Consider the following 20,872-nt stretch of genomic DNA (forward strand, 5'->3'; position numbering starts at 1 on the left):
GTTCTAAATCAGCCATAAAAATGTTGGCATACTGTGGGGCCATGCGGGTACCCATAGCAGTGCCGCTGATCTGAAGGTATACATTGTCCCCAAATGTGAAATAGTTATGGGTAAGGACAAAGTCACAAAGTTCAGCCACCAGGTTAGCCGTGACATTATCGGGGATAGTGTTCCTGACGGCTTGTAGTCCATCTTTGTGTGGAATGTTGGTGTAGAGGGCTTCTACATCCATAGTGGCCAGGATGGTGTTATCAGGAAGATCACCGATGGATTGAAGTTTCCTCAGGAAGTCAGTGGTGTCTCGAAGGTAGCTGGGAGTGCTGGTAGCGTAGGGCCTGAGGAGGGAGTCTACATAGCCAGACAATCCTGCTGTCAGGGTGCCAATGCCTGAAATGATGGGGCGCCCAGGAGTTCCAGGTTTATGGATCTTGGGTAGTAGATAGAATATCCCAGGTCGGGGTTCCAGGGGTGTGTCTGTGCGGATTTGATCTTGTGCTTTTTCAGGAAGTTTCTTGAGCATATGCTGTAGTTGCTTTTGGTAACTCTCAGTGGGATCATAGGGTAATGGCTTGTAGAAACTCGTGTTGGAGAGCTGCCGAGCAGCCTCTTGTTCATATTCCGACCTATTCATGATGACAACAGCACCTCCTTTGTCAGCCTTTTTGATTATGATGTCAGAGTTGTTTCTGAGGCTGTGGATGGCATTGCGTTCCGCATGGCTGAGGTTATGGGGCAAGTGATGCTGCTTTTCCACAATTTCAGCCCGTGCACGTCGGCGGAAGCACTCTATGTAGAAGTCCAGTCTGCTGTTTCGACCTTCAGGAGGAGTCCACCTAGAATCCTTCTTTCTGTAGTGTTGGTAGGGAGACCTGTGTGGATTAGTATGTTGTTCAGAGGTATTTTGGAAATATTCCTTGAGTCGGAGACGTCGAAAATAGGATTCTAGGTCACCACAGAACTGTATCATGTTCATGGGGGTGGAGGGGCAGAAGGAGAGGCCCCGAGATAGAACAGCTGCTTCTGCTGGGCTGAGAGTATAGTTGGATAGGTTAACAATATTGCTAGGTGGGTTGAGGGAACCATTGCTGTGGCCCCTTGTAGCATGTAGTAGTTTAGAAAGTTTAGTGTCCTTTTTCTTTTGTAGAGACGCAAAGTGTGTGTTGTAAATGGCTTGTCTAGTTTTAGTAAAATCCAGCCACGAGGAAGTTTGTGTGGAAGGTTGGTTTTTTATGAGAGTATCCATTTTTGAGAGCTCATTCTTAATCTTTCCCTGTTTGCTGTAGAGAATGTTGATCAGGTGATTCCGCAGTTTCTTTGAGCCGTCAGGAACACTATCCCCGATAATGTCACGGCTAACCTGGTGGCTGAACTTTGTGACTTTGTCCTTACCCATAACTATTTCACATTTGGGGACAATGTATACCTTCAGATCAGCGGCACTGCTATGGGTACCCGCATGGCCCCACAGTATGCCAACATTTTTATGGCTGATTTAGAACAACGCTTCCTCAGCTCTCGTCCCCTAAAGCCCCTACTCTACTTGCGCTATATTGATGACATCTTCATCATCTGGACCCATGGAAAAGAAGCCCTTGAGGAATTCCACCATGATTTCAACAATTTCCATCCCACCATCAACCTCAGCCTGGTCCAGTCCACACAAGAGATCCACTTCCTGGACACTACAGTGCTAATAAACAATGGTCACATAAACACCACCCTATACCGGAAACCTACTGACCGCTATTCCTACCTGCATGCCTCCAGCTTTCACCCTGACCACACCACACGATCCATCGTCTACAGCCAAGCTCTGCGATACAACCGCATTTGCTCCAACCCCTCAGACAGAGACAAACACCTACAAGATCTCTGTCAAGCTTTCTTACAACTACAATACCCACCTGCGGAAGTAAAGAAACAGATTGATAGAGCCAGAAGAGTTCCCAGAAGTTACCTACTACAGGACAGGCCTAACAAAGAAAATAACAGAACGCCACTAGCCGTCACCTTCAGCCCCCAACTAAAACCCCTCCAACGCATTATTAAGGATCTACAACCTATCCTAAAGGATGACCCAACACTCTCACAAATCTTGGGAGACAGGCCAGTCCTTGCCTACAGACAGCCCCGCAACCTGAAGCAAATACTCACCAACAACCACATACCACACAACAGAACCACTAACCCAGGAACTTATCCTTGCAACAAAGCCCGTTGCCAATTGTGCCCACATATCTATTCAGGGGACACCATCACAGGGCCTAATAACATCAGCCACACTATCAGAGGCTCGTTCACCTGCACATCCACCAATGTGATTTATGCCATCATGTGCCAGCAATGCCCCTCTGCCATGTACATTGGTCAAACTGGACAGTCTCTACGTAAAAGAATAAATGGACACAAATCAGATGTCAAGAATTATAACATTCATAAACCAGTCGGAGAACACTTCAATCTCTCTGGTCACGCAATCACAGACATGAAGGTCGCTATCTTAAAACAAAAAAACTTCAAATCCAGACTCCAGCGAGAAACTGCTGAATTGGAATTCATTTGCAAATTGGATACTATTAATTTAGGCTTAAATAGAGACTGGGAGTGGCTAAGTCATTATGCAAGGTAGCCTATTTCCTCTTGTTTTTTCCTACCCCCCCCCCAAGATGTTCTGGTTTAACTTGGATTTAAACTTGGAGAGTGGTCAGTTTGGACGAGCTATTACCAGCAGGAGAGTGAGTCTGTGTGTGTATGGGGGTGGGTTGTTGGAGGGGGGTGAGGGAGTGAGAGAACCTGGATTTGTGCAGGAAATGGCCTAACTTCATTATCATGCACATTGTGTAAAGAGTTGTCACTTTGGATGGGCTATCACCAGCAGGAGAGTGAATTTGTGTGGTGGGGTGGAGGGTGAGAAAACCTGGATTTGTGCTGGAAATGGCCTAACCTGACGATTACTTTAGATAAGCTATTACCAGCAGAACAGTGGGGTGGGAGGAGGTATTGTTTCATATTCTCTGTGTATATATAAAGTCTGCTGCAGTTTCCACGGTATGCATCTGATGAAGTGAGCTGTAGCTCACGAAAGCTCATGCTCAAATAAATTGGTTAGTCTCTAAGGTGCCACAAGTACTCCTTTTCTTTTTGCGAATACAGACTAACACGGCTGTTACTCTGAAACCTGTAAGTGTGGTATGTAACTAATTATTTAAATCAGCTTCTGTACCAGATGACTAGAGAATAATAGCTAATGTGACACCATTTTAAAAAAAAAGGCTCCAACGGTGATCCTGGCAATTACAGGCTTGTAAGCCTAACTTCAACACCAGGCAAATTGGTTGAAACTGTGGTAAAGAACAGAGTAATCATGACACATAAATGAACACAATTTGTTGGGGGAAGAGTCAATATGGCTTTTGTAAAGGGAAATCATCCCTTTGAGGGGGTCAACAAACTTGTGGAAAAGGGTGATCCAGTGGATATAGAATACTTGGACTTTCAGAAAGTCTTTGACAAAGTCCCTCACCAAAGGCTCTTAAACAAAGTAAACAGTCATGGGATAAGAGAGAAGATCCTCTCATGGATCAGTAACTGGTTAAAAGAAAGAAAACAAAGGGTAGGAAGAAATGGTCAGTTTTCACAATGGAGAGAGGCAAATAGTGGTGTCCCCCCAATATCTGTACTGGGACCAGTGCTGTTCAACATACTCATAAATGATTTGGAAAAGGGGGTAAAGAGTGAGGTGGCAAAGTTTGCAGACAATACAAAATTACTCAAGATAGTTAAGTCCAAAGCAGACTGCGAAGAGTTACAAAGAGGTCTCACAAAACTGGGTGAGTGGCCAACAAAATGGCAGATGAAATTAAATGTTGATAAATGCACAGTGGAAAACATAATCCCAACTATACATACCAAATAATGGGATCTAAATTAGCAGTCGCCACACAAGAAAGATCTTGGAGTCGTTGTGAATAGTTCTCTGAAAACATCTGCTATATGTGTAGCAAGAGTCAAAAAATCTAACAGAATGTTAGGAACCATTAGGAAAGGGATAGATAATAAGACAGAAAATATCATAATACCATGGTACACTCACACCTGGAATACTGCTTGCAGTTCTGGTCATCTCATCTCAAAAAAGATATATTGGAATTGGAAAAGGTACAGAGAAGGACATCAAAAATGATTAGGGGTATAGAATAGCTTCCATATGAGGAGAGATTAAAAAGACTGGGATTTGTCATTTTAGAAAAGAGATGACTACGAGGTAATATGATAGAGGTCTATAAAATTGTGAATGGGGTGGAGAAAGTGAATAAGGGAGTTTTGTTTACTCTTTCTCATAACACAAGAACCAGGGTCACCAAATAAAATTAATAGGCAGCAGGTTTAAAACAAACAAAAGGAAGTACTTCACACAATGAACAATTAACCTGTAGAACTCATTACTGAGGATGTTGAGAAGGCCAAAAGTATAACTGGGTCTAAAAAAGGACTAGATAAGTTCCTGGAGAATAGGTCCATCAGTGGCTGTTCGCCAAGATGGTCAGGGATGCAACCCCATGCTCTGTGTGTCCCCAGCTTCTGATTGCCAGAGGCTGGAAGTGGACGACAGGGATGGATCACTCAATGATTGCCTGTTCTGTTCATTTTCTGTGGAGCACCTGGCATTGGCCACTGTTGGAAGAGAGAATACTGAACTAGACAGACCATTGGTCTGACCCAGTATGGCTGTTCTTATGTTCTTGAATTTCTCCCCAAAGCCTTTTTCACACCGATCATGTACTATGCTTCAAAAAACAAAAAAACCAAAAGAACCCAAAACACGGCAAGAAAAATATGTAGAACTCAATGTGCTAATTGTATGAGTCCAACAGAATAAAGAACAGCCCTTTTTAGAGGTCTGATTGAAACTAAAACTGGGCAAACGTTCAAGAAGCTCACTCTCTCTCTGATGAAAGAATATGATGCAATCATGGCATGTCTTTGTGACCTGGCACCATGCAAAACTTTAATTGATTTATGATGTTTTGTTGGTCTTTTAACAGTTTCATTCCTTGGCACCAATGTACTACCGAGGATCAGCAGCAGCTGTTATAGTATATGATATCACAAAACAGGTAAAGCTTTCTGTTTGCAATTCCTATATAATATATAGTTTGGTTAATGACTTAATGTATTGGCAAAGCTGTGGTGGAAGCGCCATTCCCTGAGTCATTTAAAAATGGACTAAACAAAACTCCGGAAATTATACTGCAGGGGAAAATTCTGAATTTGCCTCTTTGAGATGGACAAGATGACCTACTGGATTTTTCCCATATCTAATTTCTACTACTAAAAAACATCAACTATTTTATAAACTGGAAATTAATCTTTTAAAAATGTGGCTACAAGCTTGCATTTGCAGTCTGAGAGCTGAATTCTTCTAGGGTTGCTTTACTTTGAAACAAAGCAATGAAATAATCTTTGGCTCAACATTATTAATTGAAATGGAAGTGTATTTTCAGCTGATAAAGTAGCCCTGTTCACATGTCATCCAGCTGCAGATCCTTGCCCTGCCCTAATGAGAAATTGCTGCTCTTAAAATTCAAAGAATAAAATTTTGATTTTAAAAGAAATCCCAGATGATGGAAGCTGAGTTATAGAATAAGCATTAGTGGATGAATGGTTGCAATATTTTACTTATCTGTTTCTTCTCTCCTGCCAATTGCATGATTTACTTTCAGCACTGAAGGCCTGGCTCTGTTCACCAGTGCATTAGTGTAATGACCCATTGCTGCATTAGGGTTGCCAACCCTCCAAGATTGTCCTTGAGTCTCCAGGAATTAAAGATTAATCTTTAATTAATGATTATGTCATATGATAAGACCTCCAGGAATATGTCCAACCAAATTTGGCAACCCTAGCTGACACTGGTCATGGCTGCATAGCAGTACCATAGGTTGTAATTTTTAACTGAAATGACTCATAGTTGGTCAGAAAGTCTGTAGACCTTGTGAAGGTGGAACTTAGTCCTGAGTCATCCTTATTCAGAATGTGCAGCAACTTTCATTCTCTGTAAGGTTAATATTCAAGTATTGCATAGTATTGTGGGATGTACCTTATTTCCCAAATGCTAGGCCATACTCTTCCCTCAGAGGTTCATGCACAACTTCCATTGATCTCAGCAGAAGCTACACATGCATTTCTGAGGAGAAAATTTGGCTTGATGGATTAATGCAGTTGAGAACTAAGTCTGAGGTTCAGTAACATCAATCATGCCTTTTAATGAGAGCCCTGGAAATCATTGTCACATGAGGGCTTTCTGTGTGCCCTTCCTGTAACTTCAAAAAAATGACTGTGTCTGTCAATCAAGGAGATCCTGCTAGATGTTTCTTTATGTATTCGGTTTAGGATTCATTTCATACTTTGAAGAAATGGGTAAAAGAATTAAAAGAACATGGTCCTGAAAATATTGTCATGGCCATCGCTGGAAACAAATGTGATCTTTCTGATCTCAGGTAATGTATCTATTTGGTATTAGAATGCTGTTTAGTATGCACTGCTTTCCGCCCTCATCAACCATGTTTGTATCGTCATCTGTAGTTAGGGTTGCCAACCCTCCAGGATTATCCTGGAGGCTCCAGGAATTAAGAGATTAATCTTTAATTAAAGATTATGTCATGTGATGAAACCTCCAGGAATACATCCAACCAAAACCCTACTGCTACTCATGGTGGAGGCCCCCATTGAAATCAATATCTTTGATTTCAGTTATTCAGGATCAGGTCCCGACTAACAGCAGCATCACATCCTCCAAAATATTTTACTCTGAACTCCCTTTTTTGCTGCACTTCCACTGCTTTGACCAGAATTGCAGGATGTCAGATGTTGTTTCTGTGCATGCTGCTGCGGGCTCTGGCACATTACACTGATGGATACAATATGGGACTTTTCATTCTGTTGTACTATAACTAGTTCCAATGTATATTTCAGCATGCATAGCTCAAAAGTGCTTGATTAACACCGGAGTGCGAGAAATTCTGTGTTTTAATCAAATGAAGGGTTAATGCCAGATGCAGGATGATAGCCTTATTGCAGAAAATACATTTGCAAGAACATAAGGGCTCTTACTATCCTCAAATAACGGACTTATGTCCTAGATGTGAGGAGAAGGACTCTCCTTAGAGCGGGGTCTCAAACAAATGACCACGAGGGCCATGTGAGGACTAGTACATTGGCCCGAGGGCCACACCACTGACCACCCCCCCACCAGCTGCCTCGCCCCCACTCCACCCCTTCCATGAGGCCCCACCCCAACTCTGCCCTCTCCCTGCCCCCAGGGGGTGTAGGAGGGGTGCAGGGTGCATCAGGGGACTCAGGGCAGGGGGTTGGGGTGCAGGAGGGGTGTGGGGTGTAGCCGGGGGCACAGGGCAGGGGGTCAGGGTGCCGGGTGTGGCAGGGGGCTCAGGGCAGAGGTCAGGGTGCAGGAGGGGTGTGGGGTGCGGCAGGGGGCTCAGGGAAGGGGTTTGGGGTGCAGGAGGGGTGTGGGGTGCGGCAGGGGGCTCAGGGCAGGGGGTTCAGCTGCAGGAGGAGTTTGGGGGCCTGCCCTGCCCCCACGCTGCTCCGGGAAGCAGCTGGGACCTGGGGGTGGGGTGGGGCACGGGGGTCTGTGTGTTGCCCTGGCCGCGCCTCCAGATACCTCCCCTGAAGCTCCCATTGACCGGGAATGGGGAACTGCGGCCAATGGGAGCTTCGGGGGAGGTACCTAGAGGAGCAGCCAGGGCAACACACAGACCCCTGTGCCCCCCTCCACCCCCCCAGGTCCCAGCCGCTTCCTGGTGCGGCGTGGGGGCAGAGCAGGGAGGGCGCCGGGCCGGAGCCGCTCTAGGTAAACGCTGTGGGGGGTGGGGTTTTAGTCTTTCGTGTTTTAGTCTTAAGGTTTACTTCATTAGAAATGGCTTAAGGTAAAATATATGTATCAACCTATCGCATTAATTCCACTGAATAGAAAATACAAATACTTGTGTGCAAGGGGATTTAAAAAATATAATGTAACTAATGAGGGCACACATGAGCAACCTGCTATTTCTACATGACTTTTGGCAGCTCTGTTTATCTTTATGGAATTTTTACCAGTTACTTTGCCAGAAATGGTCTGCCAGACACTAGAGTCTATCAGCCATTGTTATGGCAAATGTGAATGGAGGCAAAAGAGGACAGGCTGAACAAAGTTCCTCATCTTGATTCATCTGCCTCCATTACCACAGGCGCTAATACGGGAAGAAATGACTGGGGAAAAATAGAGGAACAGATATGACTTCCACTAGCAAAGGGCTAATATAGTTTCCTCTGGTACTTCTAACAATGACCACGTTACCCTTCTGTGGTGGTGGTTTGTTTTGTTTTATTTCTTTTTTACAGATCTCTAATATATAGGTGCTAGCTGCCAACCTAGAATCAAGACATCCAAAAGACATGTGGTTATTCTTTGTATTATTATTATGTGGCCATCAACAGTTCTTGGCACTTCGCTGAAATAAATTCCCTCCCTCTGGCTTCCAGGGAATATTGTCTTTGAGAATGGAGATTTTTATTAAAATCTTTACAATTTTGTTATTGGCTTTAGAATTTAGAGTGAATTTGTTTTTTAAAAATATTTTATATTGGAATTTCTACCCTCTGATTGATGGATAATAACCTGGACACAATCACAGAATCTCTGTTGAAAGAGCTCAGATCAGAATGTTATTTAAATAAATAAGCTACTTTGCCCACCAGTGACAAAACCACTGTTAAATTTTTGGGGTAATATAGATACCAAATGCCATAACCTTCCACTGATACTGGGTTTTCCTCTCTAAAAATTGAGATACCTTCTGAAATTTTGGTTCTCTGGAGTACTCCAAATGCCAGGTCAGGAAATCCCAAGCTTTACATTCAGGCCCTTTACGCTGTCCATAGAAAACATTTTCTATTTAAATAAATATTTTTAGAAGCTTTAAACTGTATATGCTGAGGTTTTTTTAACTGCAAACAATTTAGTCAACATCTTTCAAAACAGGTATTCTCTTTCCAGGGCTCCTAAGTCCAAACCTTCTCAACTCCTTTCTAAGTCTCTGCTCATCTCTTGGCTCTTGCTCCCACTTAGTTTATGTTTATTAACCTCTTCGCTTAGAATAAATTGCTTGAGGAACAAACTCTCATATTTTGGACAAAGTAAAGTCATTGCAATACTGACACCCAGATTATCATTGTAGAAAGAAGCAACTGACAGACCTTATGTCGATGTAGGATCAAGCATAGTGGAGCATCCTCTCCTCCATGCCCTCTCCCCTTACACCATGGCTGGGGGAGCTGGCATAGGAGAAGGCAGAGCTGTATCCACCTGCTTTCCACAAGTGGAGAGTTCCTTGCACAAGGGGAATTCTCCACTGGCTGTCACCAGCTATTTTAAAGCCTCTTTGCACCATTTATGTGGCACAAACTAACCTTTGTGGACTGGAGAATCTGGCCCTAAGATTCTTGTTTCCAGTATGGAAACAAGTGGCTTGCATGCTTCTGTTAAAATCAACCACAATCTGCTGCCACTTATAAACAGCTAAACATGTGATCCTTTCAATCCAACTTCATTTACAATAGCCAAAAACCATCCTGTTTGTGTGTTCACTTTGGACAATCCTGTTTGTGGGCTGAATCTTCAGAGCTGGATGCGCTTTCTCTAATGTTTTATGCAACTCTTCTCATGCATTTTTGTCAATTGGGAGGGAAAAAAGGATGGACAGCAGTTAAAGATCATTTCTTTTCTGTGGGTGGGTGAGGTTCGGTGGCGTGCCATGTGCAGGAGGTCAGACTAGATGATCATGATGGTCCCTTCTGACCTTAAAGTCTATTAGTCTTCAAAACTTGGTCTTGGCACCAGTCCCCAAAATCCTTATCAACGATTCAGATTGATATCTTGATATTTGAATGTGAACAACTAGATAGAAACCACCACCACCAAAAGTATGTTTTTTATAGAATCAAAACATGTTAAATCATTTCTATCTAGGCTGTGTTTAAGATTTTTTTTATGCTTTGTGAGAAGAAGTTTTAAATTTCTGCAATATATATTATTGTAATAGGCTGGCACTATTTGCCTGAAACACCCCCATCCTGTTAGCAGGTTTTGGTGAGAAAAGGTTAAATTGATTATTCTGTGACATAGGCAGCTGGCTAATAATCCCACCTGAATATAAGAAAAGTAGCTTTTTGAGAGACAGAAGAATTAGGGTGTGTGCTGCGCAGTCCTGAGGGAGGAACCCTGACAGTAGCCACGCCTAGGGAGGTGATAAATGTTACGACTATCAATAATGTTATGCTGTCGCATTCAAAAATTCATACAAAAATGTGGAAGGAAACAAAGGATTACGATTTTGAGACTACATCACCACATCTCAGGGAATCAAGCCCTATGTTGTGAAATATTTTGCAAAAGATTTAATGTGCTTTTACATCTTGGGTCTGCTTATACTAAATTACATGGCAAAATTCACATGGACTTCAGTGGACTCTTAAATATTTATCATTTGAGAAGCAAGGAATGTCAGCACCAGGAGAAGATCCAAACTTGTGCAGCTGAAACTAGGAACAATGTGAATTAAGATGTCTTTCAGAATGATGTTTGTTTTTTTTAATAAATAGACACTAATTTGTTTGCTTTCAAAAACTTTTTTTAGGGAGGTACCTATGAAGGATGCCAAAGAATATGCAGAATCTATAGGTGCAATTGTTGTTGAAACCAGTGCAAAGAATGCTATTAACATTGAGGAACTCTTTCAAGGCATCAGTAAGTACATTTACAAGTTTCTTGTTGATGTTGTTTGGAGTCCTTTTGAAAATGATCGTCCATATATTCATGCAAAAATGTCTTTCTCCATGAAGAGGAAAACACCTGAGGCAGTAGTGTGTCCACTGCTTATGAAAATATAGAACTAATGTGACTGGGGTCCCAGTGGGGGCCAACTGAAGTCACTTAGTTAGGGTGAACTGTAAAGAATGGCACAGATAATCCCCAAAAATGGTGGATGTTTTCAATACTTAAATTTATCAAGACAGAATAAAAACAGCTTCTTTATTACCTCACTGTTTGTCCAGAAACCAACAACACAGTTCCCTTAAAGTAACCCAGTCTCAGGCCTCCATTCAGGTACCCAAGTCAAATATGATGATTTCTGAAAAATTTATTTCGTCATATAAAAGAAAAGGTTCTACCAATGCCAAAGGATCAGACACATTACCTCCCAGGTTAATGAATATTCCAGATCCCACCCAAATACAGACTACAGCCAATTCTTATTAACTAAACTAACATTTATTAAAAAAGAAAAGGGAGAGAGTATGGTTAAAAGATCAATATACATACAGACATGAGTTCAGTCCTTGAGGTTTAGGTACATAGCAGAGATGGTGAGCTTTGCAGTTGCAAAGAGTTCCTTTAGAATTTAGTTCATAGGTTATAGTCCAATGTCCAATATGATATCCAGGGTGTACCAGCTTAAGTGGAATCTCATCTTGTGACTCAAACTTCCCCTGATGAAGCTTAAGCAGATCTGAGATTAAAAGGATCAGGACCCAAGGATCTTCTATACAATTTCTGGTCTTCTTTGACAAGTTGGAGTCCCTTGGGGAAAAATAGGCCCTTATTTCCTAAGCATCATTGTTAGTTATTCACAAAGATTAACATAAGGCAATTTATCCATCAGGCAGTCTATCACCAGTACGTAGCTATACGAAATAACATAAGACAATTGCCTGTTCCTCCACCATTCACTGATGATTTGCTTCCTTTTCAAAGAGAGATGAATACAGAAATATACCATGCTTACACTTAATTTAAATGCTAGGATGTTCTTTTGATCTTTGAATGATCAGAATACAGCATAGACAGGAACTGTTGATTACATTGTTGACCACTGCCCATATATATGTAAATACACAAAAACACAAACGTTATCTCCCCACATGTCTTTAAGGGTTGAATTTGAGTAATTTATTCTGCAGGATGTTTAGCCCTTTCTAGCCATGTGTCACAACTAACAATAACTTTGACTAGACTAGAATAGGACATAACTTGGGTAGGTGCTATATAAGCATCTCCCACATAGCTCTTTCAGTGTATCTAAATCCTAACCTGTATCCATGCATAAACTGCTGTAGGGCAGGTAACTGTTGATCTAAGGGCTTGTCTACGTTACCCGCTAGATCAACAGGCAGCGATGGATCCAGCGGGTGGAGTGGGGGGTGTCAATTTATCACATCTAGGCTAGATGCGATAAATCGACCGCCGAGCACTCTCCGGTCAACTCCGGTACTCCACCGGAGTGAGAGGCACAGGCGGACTCGACGGGGGAGCGTCAGCTATCGACTCACTGCAGTGAAGACACCGTGGTGAGTACATCTAAGTACATCGACTTCAGCTACATTATTCACGTAGCTGAAGTTGTGTAACTTAGATTGATCCCTACCCCTACCCCCGCAGTGTAGACCAGACCTAATTGTCATTTTGTTGGGGTTTTTATGTGGAGGCATATTTCTGGGTGACTAGGATAAGTAGAAATAGTCATTTTCATTGGATCCAGCACAAGTTTTCTCCCCAGGATTGTTAAAGGGGAAGAAATTAATATTGCTAGAAAGGAAAGGAGAACATCCCATACTCATTTTTCATTCCAAGAATTCCAGTGTCATCAGCCCCTGAATAAAAACAGGATATAAAACATATTCCACCCCACCTCATCTCTCTCTGTTGCCTTATGACTGCTTCCTTTTTTCTCTCAATCTGAGTATAGGATAAATAGATGTGTGCTATGTTTCTTTGCTCCTCGCAAATCACACCATCCACTAAACATTGCCGGAGAAGCTATTGACCAATTATTTCACTTGAACAGGATGTGTCTGAAAATGTTAACTGATGAGAACTGAAATTCCCAGTACAATGATTTTTGCCTGTTATACCTTTCAGAAGGTTACAGATCTTGTAATTCATCTGGTTTGGAGAACCAGTCTCAGACCCAGTTTAGTTTGCTTGATTGTCTATGTCCAATATAACCTGTTATCAGTAGGTGTGAATGTACTAATACAAAAACTCTCACCTGTTGCATAATTTAATCATTAATAATTAGTTTATCCCTTTGATAGGTAATGCTACAATGGGTAGCAATGACAACCCCCTAATAACAGCTATATTTGATGTAGAAAATCAGTTAAACTGAAATTAACATCTACTAGTTTCCAAGCATATGCATTAAAGATCCTAGATAATCTTTTGGATACATGGAAAGATTGTCTCAGTGGGCATACTTGTGACCTTACCAGAACTCAGAAGAGAGAAAGGAGAAAGTTTGTAGGTGTTTAGTATATGAATGTGGAATCGATAGCGCATATATATGTGAACACAGCAAAAGATGGTATATTGCCATAAATAACATACTAAAACAGCTGGATAAAACAAATATTGTCATGGCCTACAGGTCTCAAACCCAGGGTTCATAGGAACAACTACACTCCAACCCTCCACCTGGCAGCCTGCTGTTAAGGGCTTATCTGGGACCCATGAAGTCTAGCCCCAGTGTGAGGTTCTGCCCCTGAGGTCCAATTGGTGGTGGCCCAGAGTGGCTGATTGGTCCACTGGTCCTACATAAGCCAGCAGCAGGAAGCTGTTTGAACAATTGGGCTCCACCCTGCTCCTGTGCCTTGATTTCCTGGCATCTGATTTGTGGTTCCTCGTGTCCAGTGTGGCTCCTGCCTCTGACTGTCTGGCATCCCAACCTACCCTGACTTTTATTCCAAGACTTGTGGTTCTGATCTCCAGTTTGTCTCCTGCCTCTGACCTCTAGGTATCCTTACCTTTTCAATTCCTGTCTCAGGACTGTGGGCTCTGGCTCTGACTACTAGTTCTGGCTCCCCAGAACCTGGCCGTTGCCCACATGTTTTATGACCCCTCTTTTTGCCTATTTCTTCCTCCCATGGTTGTCCTTATTGAACTTGTGTGTTTCAGCTAAATGGGGGAATACAATGAACCTATGCATGGGGTCCTTACTCCCTCCCATGGAGCTGTGCTTGGTACCTGGCTCCAGTGCAGACTTGCTATTTAAGGTGATGACTTTAGTTATTGTGCCTGCTACCGCAGAGGTTCAATTTCTAAACTTCCCCATTGAGGTGGGCCACAGCACCAGTGCTCCAGTCCTAAAAGACGAAGTGTCAGAAAGTATTGGAAGTGCAATCAGAAGTATTGCAATGCCATTAAGAAGTGCTGGAACAGCCTTCCAAAGCATTCTGGCCCCACTTGAGCCCTGCACAGCAGTCATGTAGCCGTAACCTGCAACAGCAGTTTCATATCTATTCTGCAGCCTAGCTGGGATAATTCTGCCTGTCTCTGCACATTTTCAGTGCACAACCCATTTTCCTGCACCATGTGCTGGGGAAATTACTCACCAAAAAGCGTTATTAAACAGAACAAACCGTTCAAACCATAGTGTTTCTGTAAAGAAGGTACAAGGGAGGTGAGCTGTAAAAACTCCCACAAAAAAGCATGCACACATTTATGTTAATTAAACCAGCTATGTACAAAGACACAAAGCTAGAGTAGAGGCCGCACAAATCAGGAGTGAGGAATGCTCAGTAACTTAATAAAAACCCAAACCCTATGAATTTCCAAAAATACAGTAGGAACAGGAAACTCAATAGACCGCAACAGAAGAACTAAAACAGGTATGAACAAAAAAATATTTAGTATTTTGTTCCGTGTAAAAGAACTGTAACAGCTTATATCCAAGGCTGTGATGAAAATCCATAATTTTAGGGCCTATGTTTAACACATGGGTTGTGTGAAGTAATAGCTATTGTACTCGTGTCTTTGCAAGGATGTAAACCTTTTTTCCTTAAATTGAACTGTAAGGAACTTTCAGCCTTCCACAGACAGAGTCTTGCACAGTCCCATGTTACAATCTATAATCTTATTACAAATACCCAGGGGTTTATACTTGAAGCTAATTATTGGGCTTATTTTGCAAGAGCAGAACCTTGGATAATTCTCTGGACAGCCTCATTCTTAAATTTCTGTGTTTTAGTATTTTTAAAAACGTACATGTATTATTATTTTGGTAACATTGGCACAATACTGTTTACAACTGAGTATCAGATTCAAAAGGGAGCTTTATTAGGTCTACAGAGCATCTTTGGGAACTGATTTTACTCATGCAGCTGCTCCCTCCAAAGGGGACCCTTTCTCTGTGTTCCTGGCCCTTTTGTTGTCCCCCAGTCCTTGTTCTCTCCCTCTTGCTCCCTGCCCTACACACTAGAACCTCAGAGTTAGGAACAGGCCAGTCAACCGCACAGCTCATTTGGAAGCGGAAGTACGCAATCAGGCAGCAGCAGAGACAAAAAAAGGCCGAAAAAAAAAAGCACACACCGTACGGTACTGTGTTAAATGTAAACTACTACAAAAATAAACAGAAAGCAGCATTTTTCTTCTGCATAGTAAAGTTTCAAAGCTGTGTTACGTCAGTGTTCTGATGTAATCTTTTGAAATAACTACTATAACATTTTGTTCAGAGTTACAAACATTTCGGAGTTACGAACAACCTCCATTCCCGAGGTGTTCATAACTCTGAGGTTCTACTGTATTTCTTTTCTTTCTACACCATTTCACTTTGCCCCCTCCCAGCCCCTAATTTCCCCATCTCTTGCCTCTTGCACCCTTACATTGACAGCCTCTGAACTTAAGCTCCCAGAATTCTGGCTTTTTACCCTGTTAGTCTCTAGTTCAGGAGTAGAAGTCAGAATGTTGTCAGATTTTGGAGTATACCCTGGACTGTCATTCTGGGCAGCTCCAGCCCAATTCCAGCACACTTGAGAACGGAATAGAGTTGATTTGATGCTCCCCCTTTGCCAAACTGAGGAGTTACATGATAGAGGCTTAACTATGCTAACATTCCTGCTCCTGAACTACCTTTGGTTGCCTCAGTTTTTCATGCACCAAGCCATGCCCACTTGAGGATCTCAAGACTCAGGCATCTGTGTCTAGAAGTGCATGTTTATAAAACAGCCTGAGTGTATAAAATAAAAAATGAAATAAAGCTGTTTGTCTGAAGGCTTTTTTATGTGTACTACTTCTCCACATATAAAAAATTCTCTAAACGCTAATCAAATATTCCAGTAATTAAAATGACAAAACCTACTTTTAAAGCAGAGCACTTGGAAACAGAAGTGATGCAAACTACAGAAAACTTAAGGTTGATTGGATCACTCCAGTAGAAGCATACAAAAGTTCCAGATTTCTCCAGTTCCAATTCAAGAGTTCTTGGACAAATGCATTTATATTTCTTCTTCTCTGTGAACCTGTTTGTTTCATCTGGACTTCTAAAGCATTATATCTATTTGGTCCAGCCAACTGGTTACATCATGGTAATATATATTCTTCTCTACAATACTTGGAGAGGAGATGAGGTCTGTGGTCTGGATTGATATTTCTGTTTAAGGAACAGAACAGTTCCATCTCTTCTGATGGTATATTGTGAACAGAAATGACCAAGCAGGGCAGTTCTGGTTTGATGGTAATTAGTCATTTTTAAAAACTGTTTCAGTGAATGCATTTGTCCATGAGACTAGTGTTACTAGATTGCTAGTCCAGAATATAGCTCTCTTAACATTATCTACAGAACATCTATAACATAGATGGCATCAATTTAGGCTTCCCAACACATGTAATGTGCTTCACCCCTGTTCTGGAGGGGCAACCTAAACAGATGAGAGAGTAATTTATTCTGTAAACCAATTCAGTTCTTGATTTCTCTGCTGATCCTGCTTAGTATCCAAACTAGATCCAATTGGGGTTTTGTGATATGGACACTATGTCTATTAAGAAATGAACGGAGACCACCAAATATCTTTCATATAGTTAAAACTTGTGGTCACCACTGACTTGGATTTGCAGTTAGGGCTCATCTTTCCCCTACTAATCATCTGGATCTTTTTGTCAGCTCTCTAAAACATTCATTATGTGTTACTGCGTCTGCTATGAGATTACCAATTAAAGAGTCCTGAAATAGACAATGCTATGAGCCCAAGTATCTTATTTTCTTTCTAAAGTCTGCCAAACAGATTTCAGGCTCTAATCATATTCTCCAGCTCATCTACTTTGTAATGGAGAGATGTTTTCTCTGATTAACCCTTGCTCCATACTCTGAATACTAGAAGAGACTGACCTCAGTTTATTTCTCACATTGTGAGATTGATTCTATCTCAATACATTGAATTTTACACTAGTGTAACTCAATTGACTTCACCGTTGTTACTCGTGATAACTCACTCAGATCCTAGGAGTCCCTTGAGCAGAGACAAGTTTCTTGATAAGATTAAAAATATTTAGTTCCACAGTATCATCTGGATTTAACAAAATCTTGGCAATAATGATGATGGGAAAACTTGCATACCAAAAAAATATCAAAACCACAAGACTGAAAAGGAGTTTGAAACTTTGTTGCCTTTTATTGAATTAACAGAACAACAACAACAACATAGATTCTCCATAAACTTACTCTACTTGTTGCACTTTAATTTATGACAGCACCAATCGCAGCATGTGTAGGTATTTATTTTTTGTATTATTTCTAATTGTTATTGTATTTTATATTGATATGAAAAACCAATAATAAAATAAAGGCAATTCCAGCTTGGAGTATTGTGTCCTATTCTGAACTGGACAAAATAATTGCTAACTTTGGTCAGCCTGCAACGTTCTCCTCCAATGGCTTCTTATTGGGTGTGATAGTTCAGGATACTCACAGGTTTAAACTCACTAGTACTGTGCAGCTCAGGCTGAAAAATAGATAGAACCAACATAGTAAAGTGTTTACAGTGGATTTCTGAAACAGTCTCTAAATGAACTTCCACCTCTACACTCTCCTCTTCAAACTTGTTGTTCAAAGATCCAAACCTTGAGAAAACATTTGCTTAATGGTATATTATGGAAATTAAGTTTACACATTCCAACATTCTTAACTGTATTAGGCTCCCAGAAAAACTGGCAGGGCTCCAGGGTCAACTGGAACCAAGTTCAAATACTTTAGAAACATCATGAGCTCAGTGCAGTTGTTTTTCTCCATGTTTCCAAAATGTTGTTATCGCCCTCTTGGGAAGCCTTTCTCAAATATTAAGCTCTTCTTTTTATAACACCTAGAATACCATCCTCAGTGCCACCATACACTAGCCAAACTCATTCATGTAACATTCTTACCTGCTGCCATGAGAGCCAGCAGGTTCTTACTTTTCCTAATTCTAGACCCTAGTTTTCACACGAGTCACTCCTGATATGCCTGCATTGAATGACCAGGCTTGTTAGTTGCAACATAGTTAATGGGCATATTCCGTGTCACCTGTATGCAGCTCGCCGAGAAACAGAAGTCACAGCAGAATTGAAGAGGCATACAGGAAGAGACTTAAAGCAGCAGGCCCTTGCCATGCATTAGAACCCCAGTTAGGACTGAAACTTTTGTTGTTGTTGTTAAATTCAAATACGTTTAAATAAGAATCAAGAACCTGGGCTTATTAGACAAGCAAAATCATCTGCTGTGGAGCTGAGGGGACCAAGAAACAGAGGGAGGGATTCTATTAAAAGAATGGTTTTGTTTCACCTTTCCATTTATTGTTCATGTTTGCTTGTTTACAATGCTTTTGTGCTTTGGAGAGCTCTGGGGTACAATAAACGTATGCATTGAAAACGTAGATGATTTAAACTCTTGCTAAACTAGAACTATTTTTGTTCAAGTGGGAGAGATAACAGAACCTGTGCCTTTTAATAGTCTTACAAGTTCTTAATAAAATATCTTTCCTCATTGAAGTAAATGTATAACAATTATAGTGTTACAAGTGCTTGCCTCTATATATATCCATGGTACGCCCACACCTTGAATACTGCATGCAGATGTAGTCACCCCATCTCAAAAAAGATATATTGGACTTGGAAAAGGTTCAGAAAAGGGCAACAAAAATGATTAGGGGTATGGAATGGCTGTCGTATGAGGAGAGATTTAAAAGACTGGGACTTTTCAGCTTGGAAAAGAGATGACTAAGGGGGGATATGATAGAGGTCTATGAAATCATGACTGGTGTAGAGAAAGTAAATAAGGAAGTGTTGTTTACTACTCCTCATAACACAAGAACTAGGGGCCACCAAATGAAATTAATAGGCAGCAGGTTTAAAACAAACAAAAGGAAGTATTTTTTCACACAACCCACAGTCAACCTGTGGAACTCGTTGCCAGAGGATGTTGCGAAGGCCAAGACTATAACAGGGTTCAAATAAGAACTAGATAAATTCATGGAGGATAGGTCCATCAGTGGCTATGAGCCAGGATGGGTAGGGATGGTGTCCCTAGCCTCTGTTTGCCAGAAGCTGGGAATGGGCGACAGCATGGCTCACTTGATGATTACCTGTTCTGTTCATTCCCCCAGGGCACCTGGCGTTGGCCACTGTCAGAAGACAAGATACTGGGCTAGATGGACCTTTGGTCTGACCCAGTATGGCTGTTCTTATGTTCTAAATGTCCCCAATTGACAATCAGTATATATTTTTTAAAATGGGACAAAGCCTCCTTTTACATACCAAGATATAAACTAAAGAAATAAGGTAGAAACTACATGGAAAACAGTTGTTTCACATTCAAATCTGACTTAAATAGTTAAATTGCAAACTAAGCAATTATTTACTAATATCTCTGTGTGTTTTTCTACAGCAGAGTATTTAATTCAGTATTTTCTTTATATATTTTAGGTCGACAAATTCCACCCTTGGACTCTCATGAAAATGGCAACAATGGAGCAATCAAACTTGGAAAGCAGACTACACAGACAACTAGACGGTGCTGCTGACCCAACATGGCTTGTTTTGATTTACTTGAAAAAAATAAAATAAAATGCCATTTGCTTATTCATTGAGCAAAGGGCTTCACAACCTCAGAGGCATGGCACCTTGCCTTGAAAGCAATCGTTTCAATACTGTGTGCCAATAAAAATGCAAGGATCATAAGCAGAAAGGATTTTGCAAAAATGGAAAATCCTCCCTAGAATCCTGCCAAAATTCCTGAGTCAAATTACTCCAATTCTCTGTTTAAACCAATGACTGTTAATTTTTTTAAATAAAATGGCTTTTTACATAGAAACGTTAGATTTGCTGTAAAATCTCTCCTCTTACATGAGAGTGGACTCAATGTGTTTTAAATTAATCTTTAGAGGAATATAGTGCACACGATTTAAAACCTGAACTTTGGGCTGCATACTTCTCTGCCTTTGCTTTTAGCCAGGCTCCTTTTCTGTGACTTTTCTCAAGCTGTAGTTTTGTCAGATGAATTGATCAACCATCATCAAGAAATGGATTGAAGTTGAGAACTAGAAAAATGGATCCAACATGAGAGAGAGCCCAGTTTTTACAGATTGTGAATCAGGACAGAATTTGGCCCAACAGGTGATGGCTAGCCTGGCAAAATGTCAGCTGAGAGACACACTTTCTGCAATCTGCATGTACCTGAAGGATGGAATTTCCACGGAGGAAGAGGAATTGTTTAGGATGGCTGTAAGCAGATGGAGCTCCCGTTCTGGTCCAGAAATAATCTACACCCCACCCACTACATTTAGTCAAAATGTACTCACTTTCCAGGGCTTAGGTCTTTTTAATAACAATTGCAACAAAATGCAAACAGCAACCTAAGCCTGTCTGTTGCTAGGATTTCCTGCAGAAACTTCACTCCCCTAGGCCACCATGCCGTCTGCCCAAAGAGGCATCCCACCTCCTTCATCTCCAAGATGGAGTCACACCTGCCACAATGAGTCACCAGAAATCCGTTCTTGTTTCCCTCCAGGG

At 41.4% G+C, this 20,872-nt stretch overlaps 1 protein-coding gene across 1 annotated transcript in view; it reads left to right on the top strand.

Moving 5' to 3' along the window:
* Nucleotides 1-19,975, top strand: part of RAB31 (RAB31, member RAS oncogene family) — a 109,032-nt gene extending 89,057 nt beyond the window's left edge. The window contains exons 4-7 of the mRNA XM_077809064.1: nucleotides 5,046-5,117; nucleotides 6,391-6,497; nucleotides 10,695-10,804; nucleotides 19,787-19,975. Coding sequence (XP_077665190.1) covers nucleotides 5,046-5,117; nucleotides 6,391-6,497; nucleotides 10,695-10,804; nucleotides 19,787-19,884 — 387 coding nt within the window. The 3' untranslated portion in view covers nucleotides 19,885-19,975. The remainder of the gene's footprint in view (nucleotides 1-5,045; nucleotides 5,118-6,390; nucleotides 6,498-10,694; nucleotides 10,805-19,786) is intronic.
* Nucleotides 19,976-20,872: the final 897 nt, after the last annotated feature.

This window comes from Eretmochelys imbricata, chromosome 2 (genome assembly GCF_965152235.1).
Source record: "Eretmochelys imbricata isolate rEreImb1 chromosome 2, rEreImb1.hap1, whole genome shotgun sequence".
NCBI classification, from domain to species: domain Eukaryota; kingdom Metazoa; phylum Chordata; order Testudines; family Cheloniidae; genus Eretmochelys; species Eretmochelys imbricata.